The sequence below is a fragment of the Phalacrocorax carbo genome, chromosome 2 (genome assembly GCF_963921805.1).
Source record: "Phalacrocorax carbo chromosome 2, bPhaCar2.1, whole genome shotgun sequence".
Lineage (NCBI taxonomy): Eukaryota > Metazoa > Chordata > Aves > Suliformes > Phalacrocoracidae > Phalacrocorax > Phalacrocorax carbo.
The window spans coordinates 58,327,497-58,343,012 of NC_087514.1; the positions used below are offsets into that span (position 1 = coordinate 58,327,497).

At 43.3% G+C, this 15,516-nt stretch overlaps 1 protein-coding gene across 3 annotated transcripts in view; it reads right to left on the bottom strand.

The window, feature by feature from the left end:
* Positions 1-1,564: 1,564 nt before the first annotated feature.
* SPIRE1 (spire type actin nucleation factor 1) overlaps positions 1,565-15,516 on the bottom strand; it is a 132,174-nt gene continuing 118,222 nt past the window's right edge. For 2 of the 3 annotated variants that reach the window (XM_064443032.1, XM_064443031.1), the window contains 5 exons: positions 9,677-9,814; positions 8,068-8,138; positions 7,290-7,317; positions 7,049-7,185; positions 1,565-6,311 (listed from right to left, as the gene is read on the bottom strand). In XM_064443032.1, coding sequence (XP_064299102.1) covers positions 6,059-6,311; positions 7,049-7,185; positions 7,290-7,317; positions 8,068-8,138; positions 9,677-9,814 — 627 coding nt within the window. In that variant the 3' untranslated portion in view covers positions 1,565-6,058. Of the gene's footprint in view, positions 6,312-7,048; positions 7,186-7,289; positions 7,318-8,067; positions 8,139-8,658; positions 8,747-9,676; positions 9,815-15,516 lie in introns of those variants that run through there. The other variant, XR_010371510.1, reaches the window with a different exon arrangement.

The following is a 15,516-nucleotide window of genomic DNA, read 5'->3' on the forward strand; positions in this document are numbered from 1 at the left end:
CTTTATTAAGGGAGGGGGAAGCAGCTTTAACAAAAGCACAGTTCAAACACGCTCCCCGCTGTATCGCATTTTGCTTTCTAATCCATGGGTAACGTAACCACCTGTCCCTGCAGCAGACACGTGCCCATCTTCAGTGTCTCAGCCAACGCTGGGCCTTGGCCTCCGGGCCTATAGGCTGGGCCATGAGAACATGGCCTCTGTACAGACACATCAACTTAACTGGTGTTTAGTTCCACCAGAAGTTGCTTCCATTCATGCCCATGGCCTTTAATTCTAGGTTTAGCAGCCCCTGAAATCCAGTTTAACACTCCCACGCTGCCATGTTTGGCCTACGGCCTGTCCTGCAAAGGCCGAAGCTTTGCTGGCTCCCGCTGTTAAGCACCAACATGACTCTGGCTGAGGAAAAGCAGGGAGGACCGGTAGCTTTATGTAAATGCTGTGACTGCATGGGAGGCACCGAGGATGAGGGTTTTTTCATACCAGATGCTCACCTTTTTGCACTTGCAGGGTTTTTTTCATTAAATGGGTTAATAAACAGGTCTTCTCCAGCTGCGACTCTACATTAAAGCAGCCTGGCACCTTGAAAGACTGCATAGACATGTATTCTTTTATTAGCCATAGAAAGGTCTATTCCAAATGGCTTCCTCTAGTGCTGCTCTACAAAACCCATCTCGCTGACCTCTGCAGGCTGCAGCGGCTTCTGTCGTTGCTTCAGGATGCGGAGCCCAGGCTGCCCCCGTATCTGATGCTCGTGTCAGCCGGGCACTGCCCCGCGAAGCAGCCTGGCCAGAGCAGCAGCTGAGAAGTTACTGAATTGCAGTTTAGTGCAAATAAAGCAGCACATAAAATTTACTGTGTCTAGTTCATAATTATTTAGCTTTGCCTCCTGATTAGGCCCTGCAAACATTCGTTGAGTGCAAACCACTGTAGTAAAACTCATTCACAGATCTTTGCTTGTCAGAGTGTTGCAACGTTTCAAGGATCTGGAACTCGGTGCACCTGGAAGTGGTGTTAATTGCTTTCAAGCAGCAGAAGCTGATGGGAACTTGCAGTGCAGGATCCTATCAGCTCCAACACTGAGCACTCACCTTTATCAGCACCTCTCAAAATTCTTTAAGCAGCTGTAACCACGCTATACTCCCTGTTTTTTGCAGAAGGGGACCCTGGGGCACAGAAAGGCTCACAGCTTGTGCCAGGTAAACTAAGCAACAAGAGCAGCTCTGGCATTTTCCAATGTCAAGCCAAGAACGTGGGGACGGCCGTGGGCTCGCTCTGCTCGGGGCTGCCAGAGCCCATGGGTGCCGCTCAGCGCCCACCCCTCCTACACGATGTCTGGCACCGGCTCCCCCCGCGGGAAGGGACTGCGGCGCTGGACTCAGTCGAGCTGCCGTGAGGACAACGCTCGTGAACTTAGGCTTATGTGTCAGGAAAGGGGTTCTGCGTCTTTGAGTATCACATCAGGCTGAGCTAACGCCCCTCTCTGGTTGTTCTCCTACCAGGAGATTTTGGCGAATAGTCAATTTCAGGTACCCAAAAAATCTGAAACACAGCAGTAAAAACGAGACAGAGACAACAAAACAGGTCTTTATAGCTGGAATCAATATTCATAAACATTCTCAGATTGGCCTGAAGATACATACATACAAAAAGAAGAAGAAATAAACCAGAGCAGCTCCAAGTTATCAACATGGAAATACTAAAAAATTTTATGGTAACATGAACATAATCCATATGCCGTAGCACCAGAGCATACAGTCGCAGCACCCTTCCCTCATGCCTGTGTGCTGTCACTGTTTCACGGATGAGACTGAGCTTGTAAGAAAGACATTCCTAAAAGACGTACAGAGCTGCTGCATGAGGTAAAGCATGAAGGCAGCAATCAGGAGTCTAAAACTGGGAGCTTTTAAGTTAGTTTTAAACCATACAGCGTGCAGCCAGTGACTAACCATGGAAGCCGATGCTGAACTTGCCTGGGGAAAAAGGAGAGCTTGAAAGAGAAGGGAAAACAATGTAATAGTTGTGATAAAAACGTTCTCGCCGCTTCTGGTTTAAAAACTAAAAAGAATAATTCAAAACCCTCTCCAAAAGACTGCCAGCGTTCCTCTCCCGAAGATGAGGGACAGAGATCTCCAAAGCCCGCGCTGCGTGTGGGGCAAGCGCGCCTTGGCCACAGGCTGTCAGCGCTGGGGGGGAGCGACGCGTTGGTAACGGAGGGAGTTGGAGGACTGGGAGCCAGGCACAGCACCGGGGTTACACAAGCAGCTTTATTGCTATTCTAAGAGTACTTTGACATGTTTCCGTCCCTTCGTGCAGCCCAGCCGGCGTTTGGTGTTACCCAGTAATTTTCATTAACAATTCTTTGCTGTAAGAAACGTCCGACTGATCTTACAAAACTATAAAAGCATGAAAAAGGAGAGACAGAACCTTTTCAGCTGCTTCCACGTGAATAATTAACACAGACAAGGGCTATAACGGAAAGGCATTTTATTTTCACCAGGTAGCACCCCTCCCTCTATAAAGGAAGTAACGGGGAAGGGGGAAAAACCAGCAACCCCCCAAAGCACTATTGTCACCACGAACATTTGACAGGTCAGGTTTGAGAGCCGCAGCAAAGGCCTGCTTGCTTCCTCCATTGGTGCATCGGGCAGAGCTGGTTTTGAATTCTCCACAGCTGGGTTCACATGCAAGAACAACAAGACTGATGCTGCTGGTGGCATTTTTAACTCCTTGGGTCTCCTACGATATATTTAAACAGACCTTGGGCATATTAATAAAGCTAAAAAAAATGAAAAGGTTTTTAAAATTCATGGAAGGGAGCTCACTGTGCTAGTCCCGCATTCTTTTCACTCTAAAATGCCTATGGAGTGCAAACTGTATTAGGGGGTTGAAAGCATTAACTCTAATAAAGATAATAGCCAACACACATATAAATAAGACTCATTTCCTTTTTAAAACATCAAGGGAAAGTCAATTCCCGCTGCATGATTGATGGAGACTTCCTAAATATTAATAAATATATTACACATATTTACAAGCTTCTGATTTCATCCTCTGATGCTAACGTGAAGTTCAGACCGTAACTAGGACATGCTGGGCAGCACCGCGGGGTACGCAGGCAAATGGCTGCCGTGGATTTGGGATGCTAGCGCAAGCAGCGAGACGGAAAGCTAAAAATAGCCCACTCCGCAGAGATCCAGGCAACCAGCGAGCTGAGCTCCTTCAGGCTTTGCGTGACAAACCAACCTGCTGCTTTTTCCTTTGCAGAATGAAATGCCAGGGTAACGTGGAGCAACTGTGGCAGAGGGGAAGGGATGGGACGGGAGGCGGGAGGCAGCCCTCCGCACCACTTTTTCTGGAGCTGCCACAGCACGTGTCAGCAGCCTGGAGGGTTTTCTCCAGGGAAAAAGGAAGTGATCCAGGGCCCTGCCCCATGGCAGCTCTGCGTGAGCAACATGGAGCCGGATGTACTACCACCGCATCATCATTTGGTGTTTGCACCCTGCCTGGTGCAGCAGAGCCCGGCCCAAGCAAGGGCTGCTGGGCACCCCGGGAAGGCAAAGGCTGGATCGTGAGGCTCCCCTGCTTCCTCAGAGCTGCCCCGGACACTGCCAAGGTGGAGGGGGGCACAGGCATGCCGTGAGGGACTTATTCTCCTTCACACACTCAGGGTTTACTTAGTCCTTGATCCTGCCTGCTCTGCAATGACCTAAATCCCTCTCAAAGGGGAAAATAAATGTGATGGATACCCTGCACCTCAGTGGCCTGAGGATGCTGGGGAAGACGACTGCAAGCAGAGGATTGAGTGATTGTAACGTGTGTCTGGGGCATTTCCAGGGGAAAATTATAACAACAACAGGGGAGATGCAAAGTGAGATTTCATGCATTTCTTCCAGTCTAGTTTTCCTGATGCACTGTGCAGCAAACACACCGCCTGGTTTTGGCACAGAAACAAGAAAAAGTGCTGATGTGACTGAGATCAGGCGACCCTTCCAGCAACAGCAGACCTTTCAAATCAGCCTGTCTGTGCTGCTCACCTCCTGCAATCCTACATCCTTATCTCATGCCGATACATGCTTTAACATGCAAGACACTTTTCCAGAGGTACCCCGAGAAGAGGGCCGTGACAGCTAACAGGGAGAGTTAGCCTTGGGCCCTGCTTTTCCTGTTCACATTGGTTCAGAAAAATTTAAAAACATTACTTCAATAAGCCCTGTGTAGGCAAAAATTCTCATTTTGCAAGGGGGTGTTTGAAGAAAAATAAAGATGGATGAGTCCCTGGGAAGGTTTAAGGGGACTTTTGCATGTGCTTCTCAAATCAACTTAAAAGATATGCTATGAGCGGCTGCTCCGAAGGCTGCAACTTAACAAGCAAATACGCTCTGAAGGGGAAGCCTTGCTCCCCTGGGTGGCAGGAGGCAGCCCACAGTGGCACTGGAGCCCAGCTACTGCGTGGGAGCCGACCCCCTGGTGCCCCGCGGCCTCCGTGCTGTGCCCTACGAGGGCTGGCGGGGCAGTCTGCCTTCCCTCGGGCTCCTCAATGCACCGGATTTGAACCGGAGAATCTGTTTTGCTTAATACATCTTTAAAATCATGTTACAGAAATCCAGTCCCAGCTACTTTGGAGCAGTTCTGAGGTATCTCTCATTAATCCGAAGTATAGAAATGTTAATAAATAGATCTGAAACTCTTCTGCTACAACATTCTATAATACACTGCTATATAGATATTAAATATGCCTCAGGGTATTAAAAAATTTATGAAAAAGTTACAGTAGTTGATTTTCAAGTATCAATAACTTGGCTATGTTAGCTTGTTTTTAAACACCAAAATGATCTGGCCCCAAATTATTGGCTAAACTCTGGCTATGCTTGAATTTTAAAAAAAGTATTTTGAATATTAAAAAAAAAGTGCAAAAAAGCATGAGATGTCAGTTAATGTTGTAACATTGTTGGAACTTCTGAACAACCAGTCTAGCACTCTCCCATGAGTAAATTAAAAGGGGGAAAAGATAGAAAAAAGGTAAAAGATAAAAAGAGAGAGATTGCTCCCAATCTGAGACCGCACTGTCCCAAATTTCAGCAGAACACAAATTTTTACAGCCAAGTTATAAACCCCAGAAAAAATGGGGCTATCAGCAGATGTGCTGTCAGACATAACCATAGCAGTATTTGTGTGCTCCATTATAATACAAATGTACACCTTACCCACCGTTTTCTCTGAGCAACTGTGAGAACAACTTTACAGGTATTCGGTTAAAATTCGACGCCTCCCTTATTTCCCATCCTCCCCATAAACTGTACAACTCTGTCTAATACTAAAGTTCACGGCTACTAGTAGTCATCATCATACATTCAAGATAGAAAATAAACTACTAAAACCTGCTCAGGAGACACTCAGAAGTACACTAAGGCTTAAGAAGCACAGCAGCTCAGGGGAATGGCCAACCACCTGGGCGAACAGCTCCGTCGCGTACTTTGCCCTAGGACGCAGATGTTGCCAAGTCCCGTGCTGAACCCTGATCTCAGAGGAACCGAAACAGTTCAAAGAAAGATGGTTTTGACCACAGTCGCTCGCACTCAGTGTCTGGCGTGCGATACGACCCTCTGCTGTGACAACTAGGACGCGAGCATTACAAGGTGGTAATGCCAACGTGACTCACTGTTTTGCTACTGTGCTGACACTTTGTTAGATTTGGTTCTCCATTAAATGTATGTTTTCAGCTCATCTCCTGAAAAAAATGATTCAAAGCATGGTTAAAAAAAAGACTGAAAGCAAGAAAAGGCTTTCTAGTTTCAACGCACACATACGAAAGAGGCAACAATTTCAAACTATTGATTTTCTTCCAGTGTGAGCAGCTGACCCATCGTGTATCGTTCTGCACAGACCTAAGCGTAGCGTTCTGTGTCTCCGGGAACCATTGGAGTAGGAAATCCTGTGATCTAATGCAAGTTCAAGCCAGTCAAGTGAAACGAAGCAACGGAATGGTAATCCAGTTTCAGTGACCTTGCTCATGGATGATGACCTCATGAAGACGAAAGCAAAGAAAAAGGCACAAGGCTCAGATCTCATTGATAGTCCTTTCAGAGGGGCAGTATTCAGAGGTTCCCGGCGACGACATGTAGAAGGACTGCGTTTTCCTTTTTAACCTGGCCCGCTTGTTGGCCAGAGATAGGCTGCGTCGGCTTGAATTGATGATTTCTGAAATAAACTTCTTGCAGTCCACGCACACCTCCATCGTGCTCCAGTCCTCCATTAACTCTTTGGGAAACTCTTCATGTGACTTATCCACAGATTTGGACCTTGAGGTCAACCTGAAAGGCAAGAGAGCAGGGCCTGTCACATTATTTAACAGCATGGCAGCGGGCCCCAAGGGACACCTTCGGGAAACAGCACATCAGAACAGTCTTGATTCAAATCTTCCTTTCTCCTGTCCCGACAATGACTCCAGGAGACCAAACACTGGACGGGACAGCTTCTGCCTGGCTCGGCAAGACTGCAGGGTCACCACCTGAGGGCACGCGTAACATTTACTTTGACAAAAACAACCTTACTAGTAACCGTAAGTAGATGATGTGTTTGGCTAATGTGGCACAGCATCACAGCACTGGTGACTTATGCAGAGGCTTTATACCATAGAAAAATTAGGGGCGGGACGGGGAGATAGATCTGTGTAAGACATCACTGAATTCCCCTTCAGTGAGTGACTCTAGCCTGAGAGGTTTATCCTGGAGGGTCTATTCACACCAGAGAGAGACATGCTCGGGATATTTTTGCGGAGGTGCTACACAAATACCGTTGTCCCAGACTCATACTATTTTTTACCTGTAATGTGAAAAAGGTTTAAGACATGCTGTTAGTATTGCTGTTTCTGTAAATCAAAGCAACGAGTGGCAGAGACATAGGTTTCAGGCTTCAGAAGAGTTACTACAAGCCTTAGAAACGTTAACAACTACAAAAGAGGCAGACAGTAATTAATGACTGATAACTCAAGAGGAAACGGTTAGGAAGCATTTCCAATAGACACACGTGAGGTAGGGTTGTTTCTCACCTGGACATGCTCCGCAGCGACCGGTGGTGACTGGTGGAGGGTTTCTCTGGCCTCATAAAACTCTCTCCTCTTTGCAAGGTTGAAGGTCCCAGTGAGAAGATGGGGAGGGTAGAATATGGCTTTGATGGCAACCGCATCTGTTGTGAGAACAGCAGGAGCATGCAGTATCGTTACAAAGATTATAGCTTTTCAGAAAGCTATAATCCTAAACCCCTAAAAACCCCTAAGTTTATTTACTTACTTTTTTGCAACACTGTGAGCATACAGGCCTGTGTAAGAAAGCAAGAGCATGAATCATTTCATTAGGCAAAATTACATTTAAATAAAAAAAAAAGGGATAAATGTTTTCAGGAGTTAGAATCCCCCCCCATCCTGCCCTTAAACAGATATTTATTTATTTTTAAAGCTTCTTCAGCGCAATAACTTCAAGCAGAACATGAAGCCAAAAGCAAGGTGAAACGCTAAACAAGAACTACAGCTAAAATTAAACATGGTAAAAAAAAAAAAAAAAAAAAAAAGAAATAGCTGTTTTTCCTCTAACGAAACCTCCTTTGGTAAGTGACACAATAAATTAGTGATTCCATACATCTCCAGACTTCTTGTCTCACTGTTCAACTTAAAATTTTTCATTTTGCCTGCAAATTATTCGTTTTGCCTTCTCCACCCACCAATACTCCATAAAGAATCCAAAAGGTAAATTGCTCTGAAATGTTTTCCGCAGCAACAGAGATCATGGAAGGTTTGACTGGGGTGTCTGAATAAATTCCATCTCACTCTCCCATGAGCACAAAAGAACAAATGGGTGTTTCTCTCACTTTCAGCCTAGAGTTTCAGCCCAAGGAAGCAATTCTGTCACTCAGGAAGGATCTGGTTTTGCATCTTTTTTTTTTAAAACTTTGACTCTTACAGAAACAAAAATGAGCAGTATGCAGCAGAAACATTTGGGGGTTTCTATCATATAAAGCAGCGTCTTCCCCTCTGAAACAGTACTCGTTTATTAACAGATATTAAATATTTACCTCTTACAGAACTGACAAGTGTAAGACCAGGTAAAGAAAGAAAACCTCCTCGTTCGACAGCAAAAGCAGAGCTAAAAGAAGAACAGAGGGGTCCACAACGTTAGGCAAAGTCCCGCACAATGACGACTTCATCTATCAGTTCCCATCAGTGAGATCACAGCTGCAGGACTACATCCAGTCCTGGGGTCTATACATTTAAGATGGTATCAAAAACAAGGGTCCAGAATTGTATCTTCATATATTTAGAAACACTCCCTAATTTTTTTACCTAAATTAAACACCTGCCAGTTAATTATTAACTTGTTTTCACTCCTCCCTCACTGATGTTTATATCATTACTACACAAAAAAGCAATGGGCAAGTAAGAGTAACAGCAGTAAGGAAGGGTAACTGTTACACCTGAAAAACACAAGAACAAATGGGCATAAATTCAGCCATGAAAACATTTAGGCTGGAAATTGTTCCTAACCATCTGGATCAGGTTCTGGGACACAAAGTTTTTGCCTGTGATAACATGTGATGATTTTAATCCAACCCTACGTTCTTGAAAACTAGAGGAGGTGCAGGAAAGAGCTATTATAACAATCTTACTTGAGGAAAACCTGCTTTATAGTAGGATAATAAATCCCATCTCTTCAGCTTATTCCAAGGAGGTAGGGATCACAGCTTAAGAACTTTTCTAGGAAGAAAAGGCATTGAACAATTAAAAGTTTTGCAGTCAAACAAAAGATGATACTGAGATCCAAAAGCTCAGGTGATGCTGGATGAAGTTGGTTAAAAATAAAAGTGACCCAATTTAATAGTAGGGTAAATTAATTACAGCATCAACTTACTTTGAGATGTGATAAAAGCTCATTACTAAGCTTTATACATCAGGACGATGTGCAACAGCTGAATCTAACACATGACATTTTTAGATTCTTGTCCCTCTGCCTTAAATGTTTTAAATCTTTAAATTAAATCTGCACACTAGACAGGTAGGCCTGTAGGTAAAATACACCGAGGTCAAAATCCACTTGCTGCAGGTGTTCAAGAAGCACAAGTCAAGAGTGGGAGTAAAGGACACTGCTTCCACTGGTAAATACCAATTCCCAATCTGCTGTTTACAGAAAAAAAGGTGTTAGTTAATGGGTTCTCTACTATTAAACCTCCTTCTGGGGTCACATGTTGTCTGACTTCTCTGAAGGCTTTCATTCCCTCTTTGCTTGATAGTGAGGGTTCATATGAAAAATCTGTTGTAATTTCCTACTGCTACCTGCAATTCTACTTTCTGGAATAGAAATGCTAAGCAATACTGCAGAAGGCATGGGGACAGAAATCACTTTAGCCAGTGAAGTTTAAAATTTACACACATAGATACGCTCTGATAATTGCAAACACTACTGCATTTTTATAGACGATCTAAACAAATAAGGCATCTCCATGAAAAGTTTTGATGTTTCTGCACATAATTCAAGGAAGCTGACCCATATGTTATATACTTAGGGGGAGTTTGGTGGATATTTCTTCTCTTTCCCCAACACAGGGTAAGAAACAAATGTGTAAATAGGAGGCTTGTGTGACCGGCCTCCCTCAATAAGCTTCGGAGCCTGCACAGACCCAGCCCTACCTTTCCTTTCTTGAGAGCGGTGTAGACATCTTTATATTGCTGGTACTTTTCCAGCTCCGCCTTCACCAGCACCTGACGGATGTGCATGACCTCCTCCACCGTCAGAGCCAGGCATTCCACCGGGTAACAGAACTCCTCCTGGAAGCCAAAAACTCCATGTTATTTCAAAGCTAAATGGTTTCTTCCGGACTTCAGCCTAGACAACCAGCCACCTGGTTAGTAACTCCAGAAACAGAGTGTTTCTCCCTTCAAACTGGAATAGCACTGGCTCATTCATGGGCATCACATGAGTTTCGAACTGTCGGAGACTGCAAAAGCATGATCTAAATGGTCTGATGTTCAGCCTTCACAACAATGACAGTTTTCTTCATCTTTCCCTCTCAAACCACTCGACCCTTCTCTCTGTTTGTCTTTCATTACGAAGATGTTTCAAACCAATCAACGTTCAGGTTTATAATTTGAAAGGGAAAAGGTAATTTGGCGGATGTTATTAAGTATTTTGTTTGAAGACACGCAATTTCTCTGAGACTTTGTGGTGCCCAGAGAGGCCAAGGAAAGTTGTTAGTAGCCCATTCTAGCAGAAATTTTTATTCAGTGGTACCACATCTCGGTGCTCACATGATCAGAATCCCACCAAGACTACAAAAAGTTACCGCAGTTCAGACAGAAAAGCTCTCCTTTCTGCCCCAGCAAAGTAACAGCAGAAATTTAAGCTTTATAGAATAATCTTCAAATATAAAGCAGGAGAACTGGTTACCCAGTGATGCATTATTAATGGCAGAGACCCAAATAGAGGCTAACAACACAACTTCCCGCTTATACAATTTTGTGCCTGTTCTGTATTCCAGCATTTAGGAGAGTATTGAGTAGAGAACTCCGGAATTTGGTACCAGAGAATAAAAAGCACCGACCCCATTTGTAATCCAGCCCTGTAGTTGATTATACATTGCCAACAGAAAGACAGAAACCTCTGTGGGAACTCCCATCGCTTTATGCTTAGTGAACCTTTTCAGTCAGCCCAGAGGGGCTACTGTGCGGTAACAACAATGACATGTAATGCTCTCTGAATTAAATGAAGGAAATTTCTCCTGCAAACACAAAGACGTGGCTGACAGTTTGGCGATCTCGTTTACAAATTGAAGTGATGAATCGGATTAGTAGTGAAATGCTCCATTTCCAAGCACTCAGAGGTCTGTTCTGTCTTTCCGTTAGATTAAAAAGAAAATCTTTCTACGTTGCAGACCTGGCAAACATTAGCATTTAGGAACCACCACATTTTTAAAAACTGTTGTCTTACCGATCTAGAAAGGGAACACAAAGAAACTTCACTCTGTTTAAGGTACCCCACAAAAGACTAGAATTGAGTTAACTTTGTTAGATTTGCCAGCTAAACCTTTGGGGTATAGAACCACTAGTTTTCTGGAAAGAACAAACTACATCACGAGCAACTGCAATTTGCTCTGAGGTGTAAAACCACACAGCCAAACCAAAATAACTTCTGTTCCTTATGAGCAACTTTACAGCTAACCAGCAGCTCCCAGCGTTTCATTCTGGGTCCTTCCCATAGCAACTGCCTCGCTATGGAGAAAGCACGGCTGAAGGCTGGGGCGAGACGGGAGAGGAAGTGGGTGGGAAAGCGTGATGCACACAATGCCAGCGAAACCCTCGATTCTGCATCGTGGGAGACTGAGAGAAACTGTCCAAGGTGAATGAGGCTGACTGAACGCTTGTAATCAATCAGAGCTTTAAGGCCTTTAGAAATTCATTTCTTACTTGAAGCTCTTCCTTCCCCCTCATGAACGCCCTTTCCTTTAATTTACAAACGATGACGTCGGGGAATATTGCTCCTCTGAAGAAAGTCTGCGGATCTGCTATAGGTGTAGAGCAGGTACTAGGGGAATAGTGTGGGCCTGTTGCTGTACCAATCGAAAATGATTATCACTAAAGCAAATAGAAATAGCCAGCAGGCAACAGGGGAAACATAGAAAATGTTCACATGTTTAAATGCTAATGTTTTAATTCCAGAGGTTACACAAGGACAACAAAATGTTAATGCAACATTAAATGAAAGATAAATACTATGCTGATTTCAGAAAACAGCTTGATATTTTTTTTTCCCTTTTTGGAATAGAAATTAGTACATGAGAAAAATCTTTTGTTTCAACACTAGCTCTAAGGCGCTGAGATTAATTAGAATTACACTAAGCACTGACTAAACTTCATTAAACCACGATGCTTTGGAGTTATTGCTCAAACTTCCAACAATAATCTGCACCCAAGTTAGGCAGCTCCAAGTGAGAGAAATTCAGCTCTCTGCAGCGCTTGCACAAAACAGAACATACTACAGACAAAATGTGGTTTGAATGGTCTTGATTTTCTGGAATTGTACTCAATAATCGTTTTAATATTAAAGGCAAGTTGGTATTGTTATTTTAAAGGGAAAAAAAATCTTACTTAAAAATACTATTTTGAACTTGAAGTTTCCACGATCCTCATGACAACTGGCTTAACACTTTCTGCAATCTTATCATATACACCATAATAGCTTTAGGTTTTTTTACTCAGGAAAAGCAGGTAGTAAGAATTACATATCCATAATGTGAAATAAAGTGCTTTGTAGGTCATTCTCAGCAGACACACACCTAATAGGTCCTTATGACTAACACATTTTTACGCTAATATATTCCTTGTAAAACTTCTCATTAAAGGATGTCACCAGGCATTCAAATGAGCTGCCCTAGTAAACTGCAATATGAGCAAGTGCCGGATTGGTCTCTAAATTCTGCAATTCACAACTAGTCAAGCACTCTAAACTCTTGTTGCTTTTGCAACTAAGAAGTCAGCTGGATATCTCAACTATAAACTCTCCTGCAACAGGTTTCATGCTTTCACTTATTGGTTGGGAGAAGGAACAGAAGGAAAAAATTAAATTATTCATGTTCAATTCTACATAGGGGCAAATAAATCAGTTTTTCTTTTCAGTGGATTTGCCTTCCCTGGTACATAGCTATTAGTTATTCTGCAAGTTCTGATACGTAAGTGTGCTGAGGACCAAAACCATATTTAGGTTTTCAAGTAAAACAGATTGCAAATGCCCTTCCATTCTACATAGTGTATCTTGTTAGAAACACAAAACCTTATTCTTTTCAACATAGTCCGAGTATTACAATAGTTTTGCTGAATTTTTTCTGCAGGATCTTCATGTGCTGTAACATTTAAGGTCTGTCCCATTGATAATCTTGTGATGTTGCATTTTTAGTTTGCTGTCCTTTCAGAACTGATTTCTTTTCCCCGTGAGGTGATTGAAGACACACAAATATCCTACACACACTGAAATCAATGTCAATCAGGTGCAATGTCCCAGCCTAAGCTTTAATTCTTGCCACAGCTTAGGAAGTGCTCCCCTAGGAGGGCACATGCTGGTGAAGGTGATTTCCAAAGCCAGCAAAAAGAGGCAAACCTTTGTGGATTTCCACCTGCTGGCAAAAGCTCTCTCACAGAGATAGTACATAGCCCCTGCCACCCCACAAATGGCTGCTTCAACGGGATGAGAGCTGAGCAGAGAAGCTGTTTGCATAGTTGAAAAAAGTGGTCTGAAAGTCATCCTTGGAAATAAACTGGTTATCCTAGGAACCTGAACAATAGATAGGAAGCAGAGAAGCGAATGCTGTGTATAAATGAAACCATTAGCTTTGGTCCTCTGGGTCATGAAAAAAATATTATAATAATGACAATAATAATAAAAAAAGCAAACAAACTACAAAGGCATCCATATGTACATCTCAGGACTGGCTTCATCTCACTGATTAAGCACCAAGTCAGCTCACTACAGCAAGCATGCCACCAGGGCCGACCACCCCCCAGAATCGCTGAGCTGCCCTGCCTTTCCATGTAGCACTGGGAGGGTGACATATCAGAAGGACTATGCCTGGCATTCTTCCAAGTTTGTTTCCCCTCCCCACCGAATAAGGTCTAACTCTGATGAGATGCCAGTTCACAAAACCATCGTTAGTATGCAAGACAGACCCGTTTCTTGCTAATCCTGCTAAGAGACTGTAGCCAAACCCTGCCTGTTTTCACCGGCATTGAGGGCTATTTATTGACGAGGTGTCTTTCACCTTGAAGAGAAACTGCAGTCACAGGAGCAGGTGATAAGAAATGAAACTCCATCAATCCTGGAGGAAGGGATGAAGAAGTGCGAAGTCAAATAAAAAGTAAATAATATTCTACACTTATTGAGAAGCGTTCACTCCAGGAATGGCAATGTTACATACGCAGCATCTGGCGCAGCCACTGAAAGAAGCTGACATCTCTCTGGGGAAGGAAAGACGTGCAGTAAGCCAAAGCATAGAACTGGGCCAGTGCCAGCATATCAGAAACCATCTACCAAAACCAAAAACAAATGTATTGTGGGAGTTGTCTGTCACACTCTAGAGGGCACTACTGCCAAGTTAAAGCTCTCTAGGCATCAAATAAAACAGGTTCTTATTACCAGAACATCATTTCACTACTGATTTTCCTTCTTTCTTGCTTTGTAGCCAAAACCAAGCTAGGTGACAGTGCTCTGAAGGTTAAAGAAAAAAAACAAACCCAAACCCCAAACACAAGAGAAACTACTAAAACCTTTCCCATGTGTTCCCACATTAGCCTGACTTACCTAACATCATCTTTTCCCTTTTTCTTTAGTATTTTTAAGGGGGAATGGAACAACTGAATTAGTTTTTCTGCAACAGTTTTATTTTTTATATACCTTTCTAGGCATATGTCAGTGAACAGACTGACAGAATGAAAATATATATGTGGTCAAAAGGTCCCGTTAAGAACTTGGTTGACCTATTAAAAAAATGGCTTCATATAAGATTTCTAAGTTGCATGATCCCCTCAGACACATGATATGAGATCTGTATTATGATGTAACATATTTAGATACCCTAAAAGCGTGATGGAGCAAATGCCTCCGTATAACATATAATGCTTTCTCTCCCCTCCCTGTGAACAGGATGGCTGTGAATGACTCTGGGCCTATCAGAAAATACAGCCTGTGCATCCACGTATAGGGGGTGCAGCAGGAGATGACAGGGCAGTCCATTACATACAATACTGTCTTCAAATGCATACTGAAGGAACCCTCCAGCTTGGTTCTGGTGCAATATGCTCTGCTCCAAGTCCACTTTGGCAGAAGAAGTCTACTTGTGTTGTGCGTTTGTCAACATGCAACTACCTGACCTTCACCCGGAATGAGAAACTACATTCTACTTGGAAGGATATAATAAACAAAATCCAGCAGACTCTCTGGAAAGAAGAGGAGGAAGCATGTTGTGGGAATATTGGGGGATTATTTTCTTGTTACCATTCAACTTCATCATCTGATAGGCTTGGATCCTGGCCACCATCTCTTGGGCCAAAAACCCCAGTCTTCAAAGCCCATTAATACCACTGCACTACAAAATGGGGTGAATGAATACTGCCTTCCTTTCAAAACTAGGATGTGTTTATCGATTTCTCTATTCACCAGCACCTCATGGGGCATACTTCGAAACCCTGCTGGGAGGAAAAGAGAAGAGGAACATATCCTGCATGGAATTACAAAGCACTAATCAGCATGCCAGCATAAAAGAACCAGGATTTCATACCCTTTGCTGTTTATACTCTGTTGGAAAACAGCTCTCAATTAAAGCTAATTCATCAAATGTACTGTACTTTCTTTTCAAACAGTAATACAGGTTTTTTGCCTCAGTAACTTCAACAAAGCAACACAGACAAACCTTGATTTGGATTACTGAAAGAGCTTTCACATGTATAAATGTTACCACACAAGTTCTTAAGGTGGGAAAAAAAGA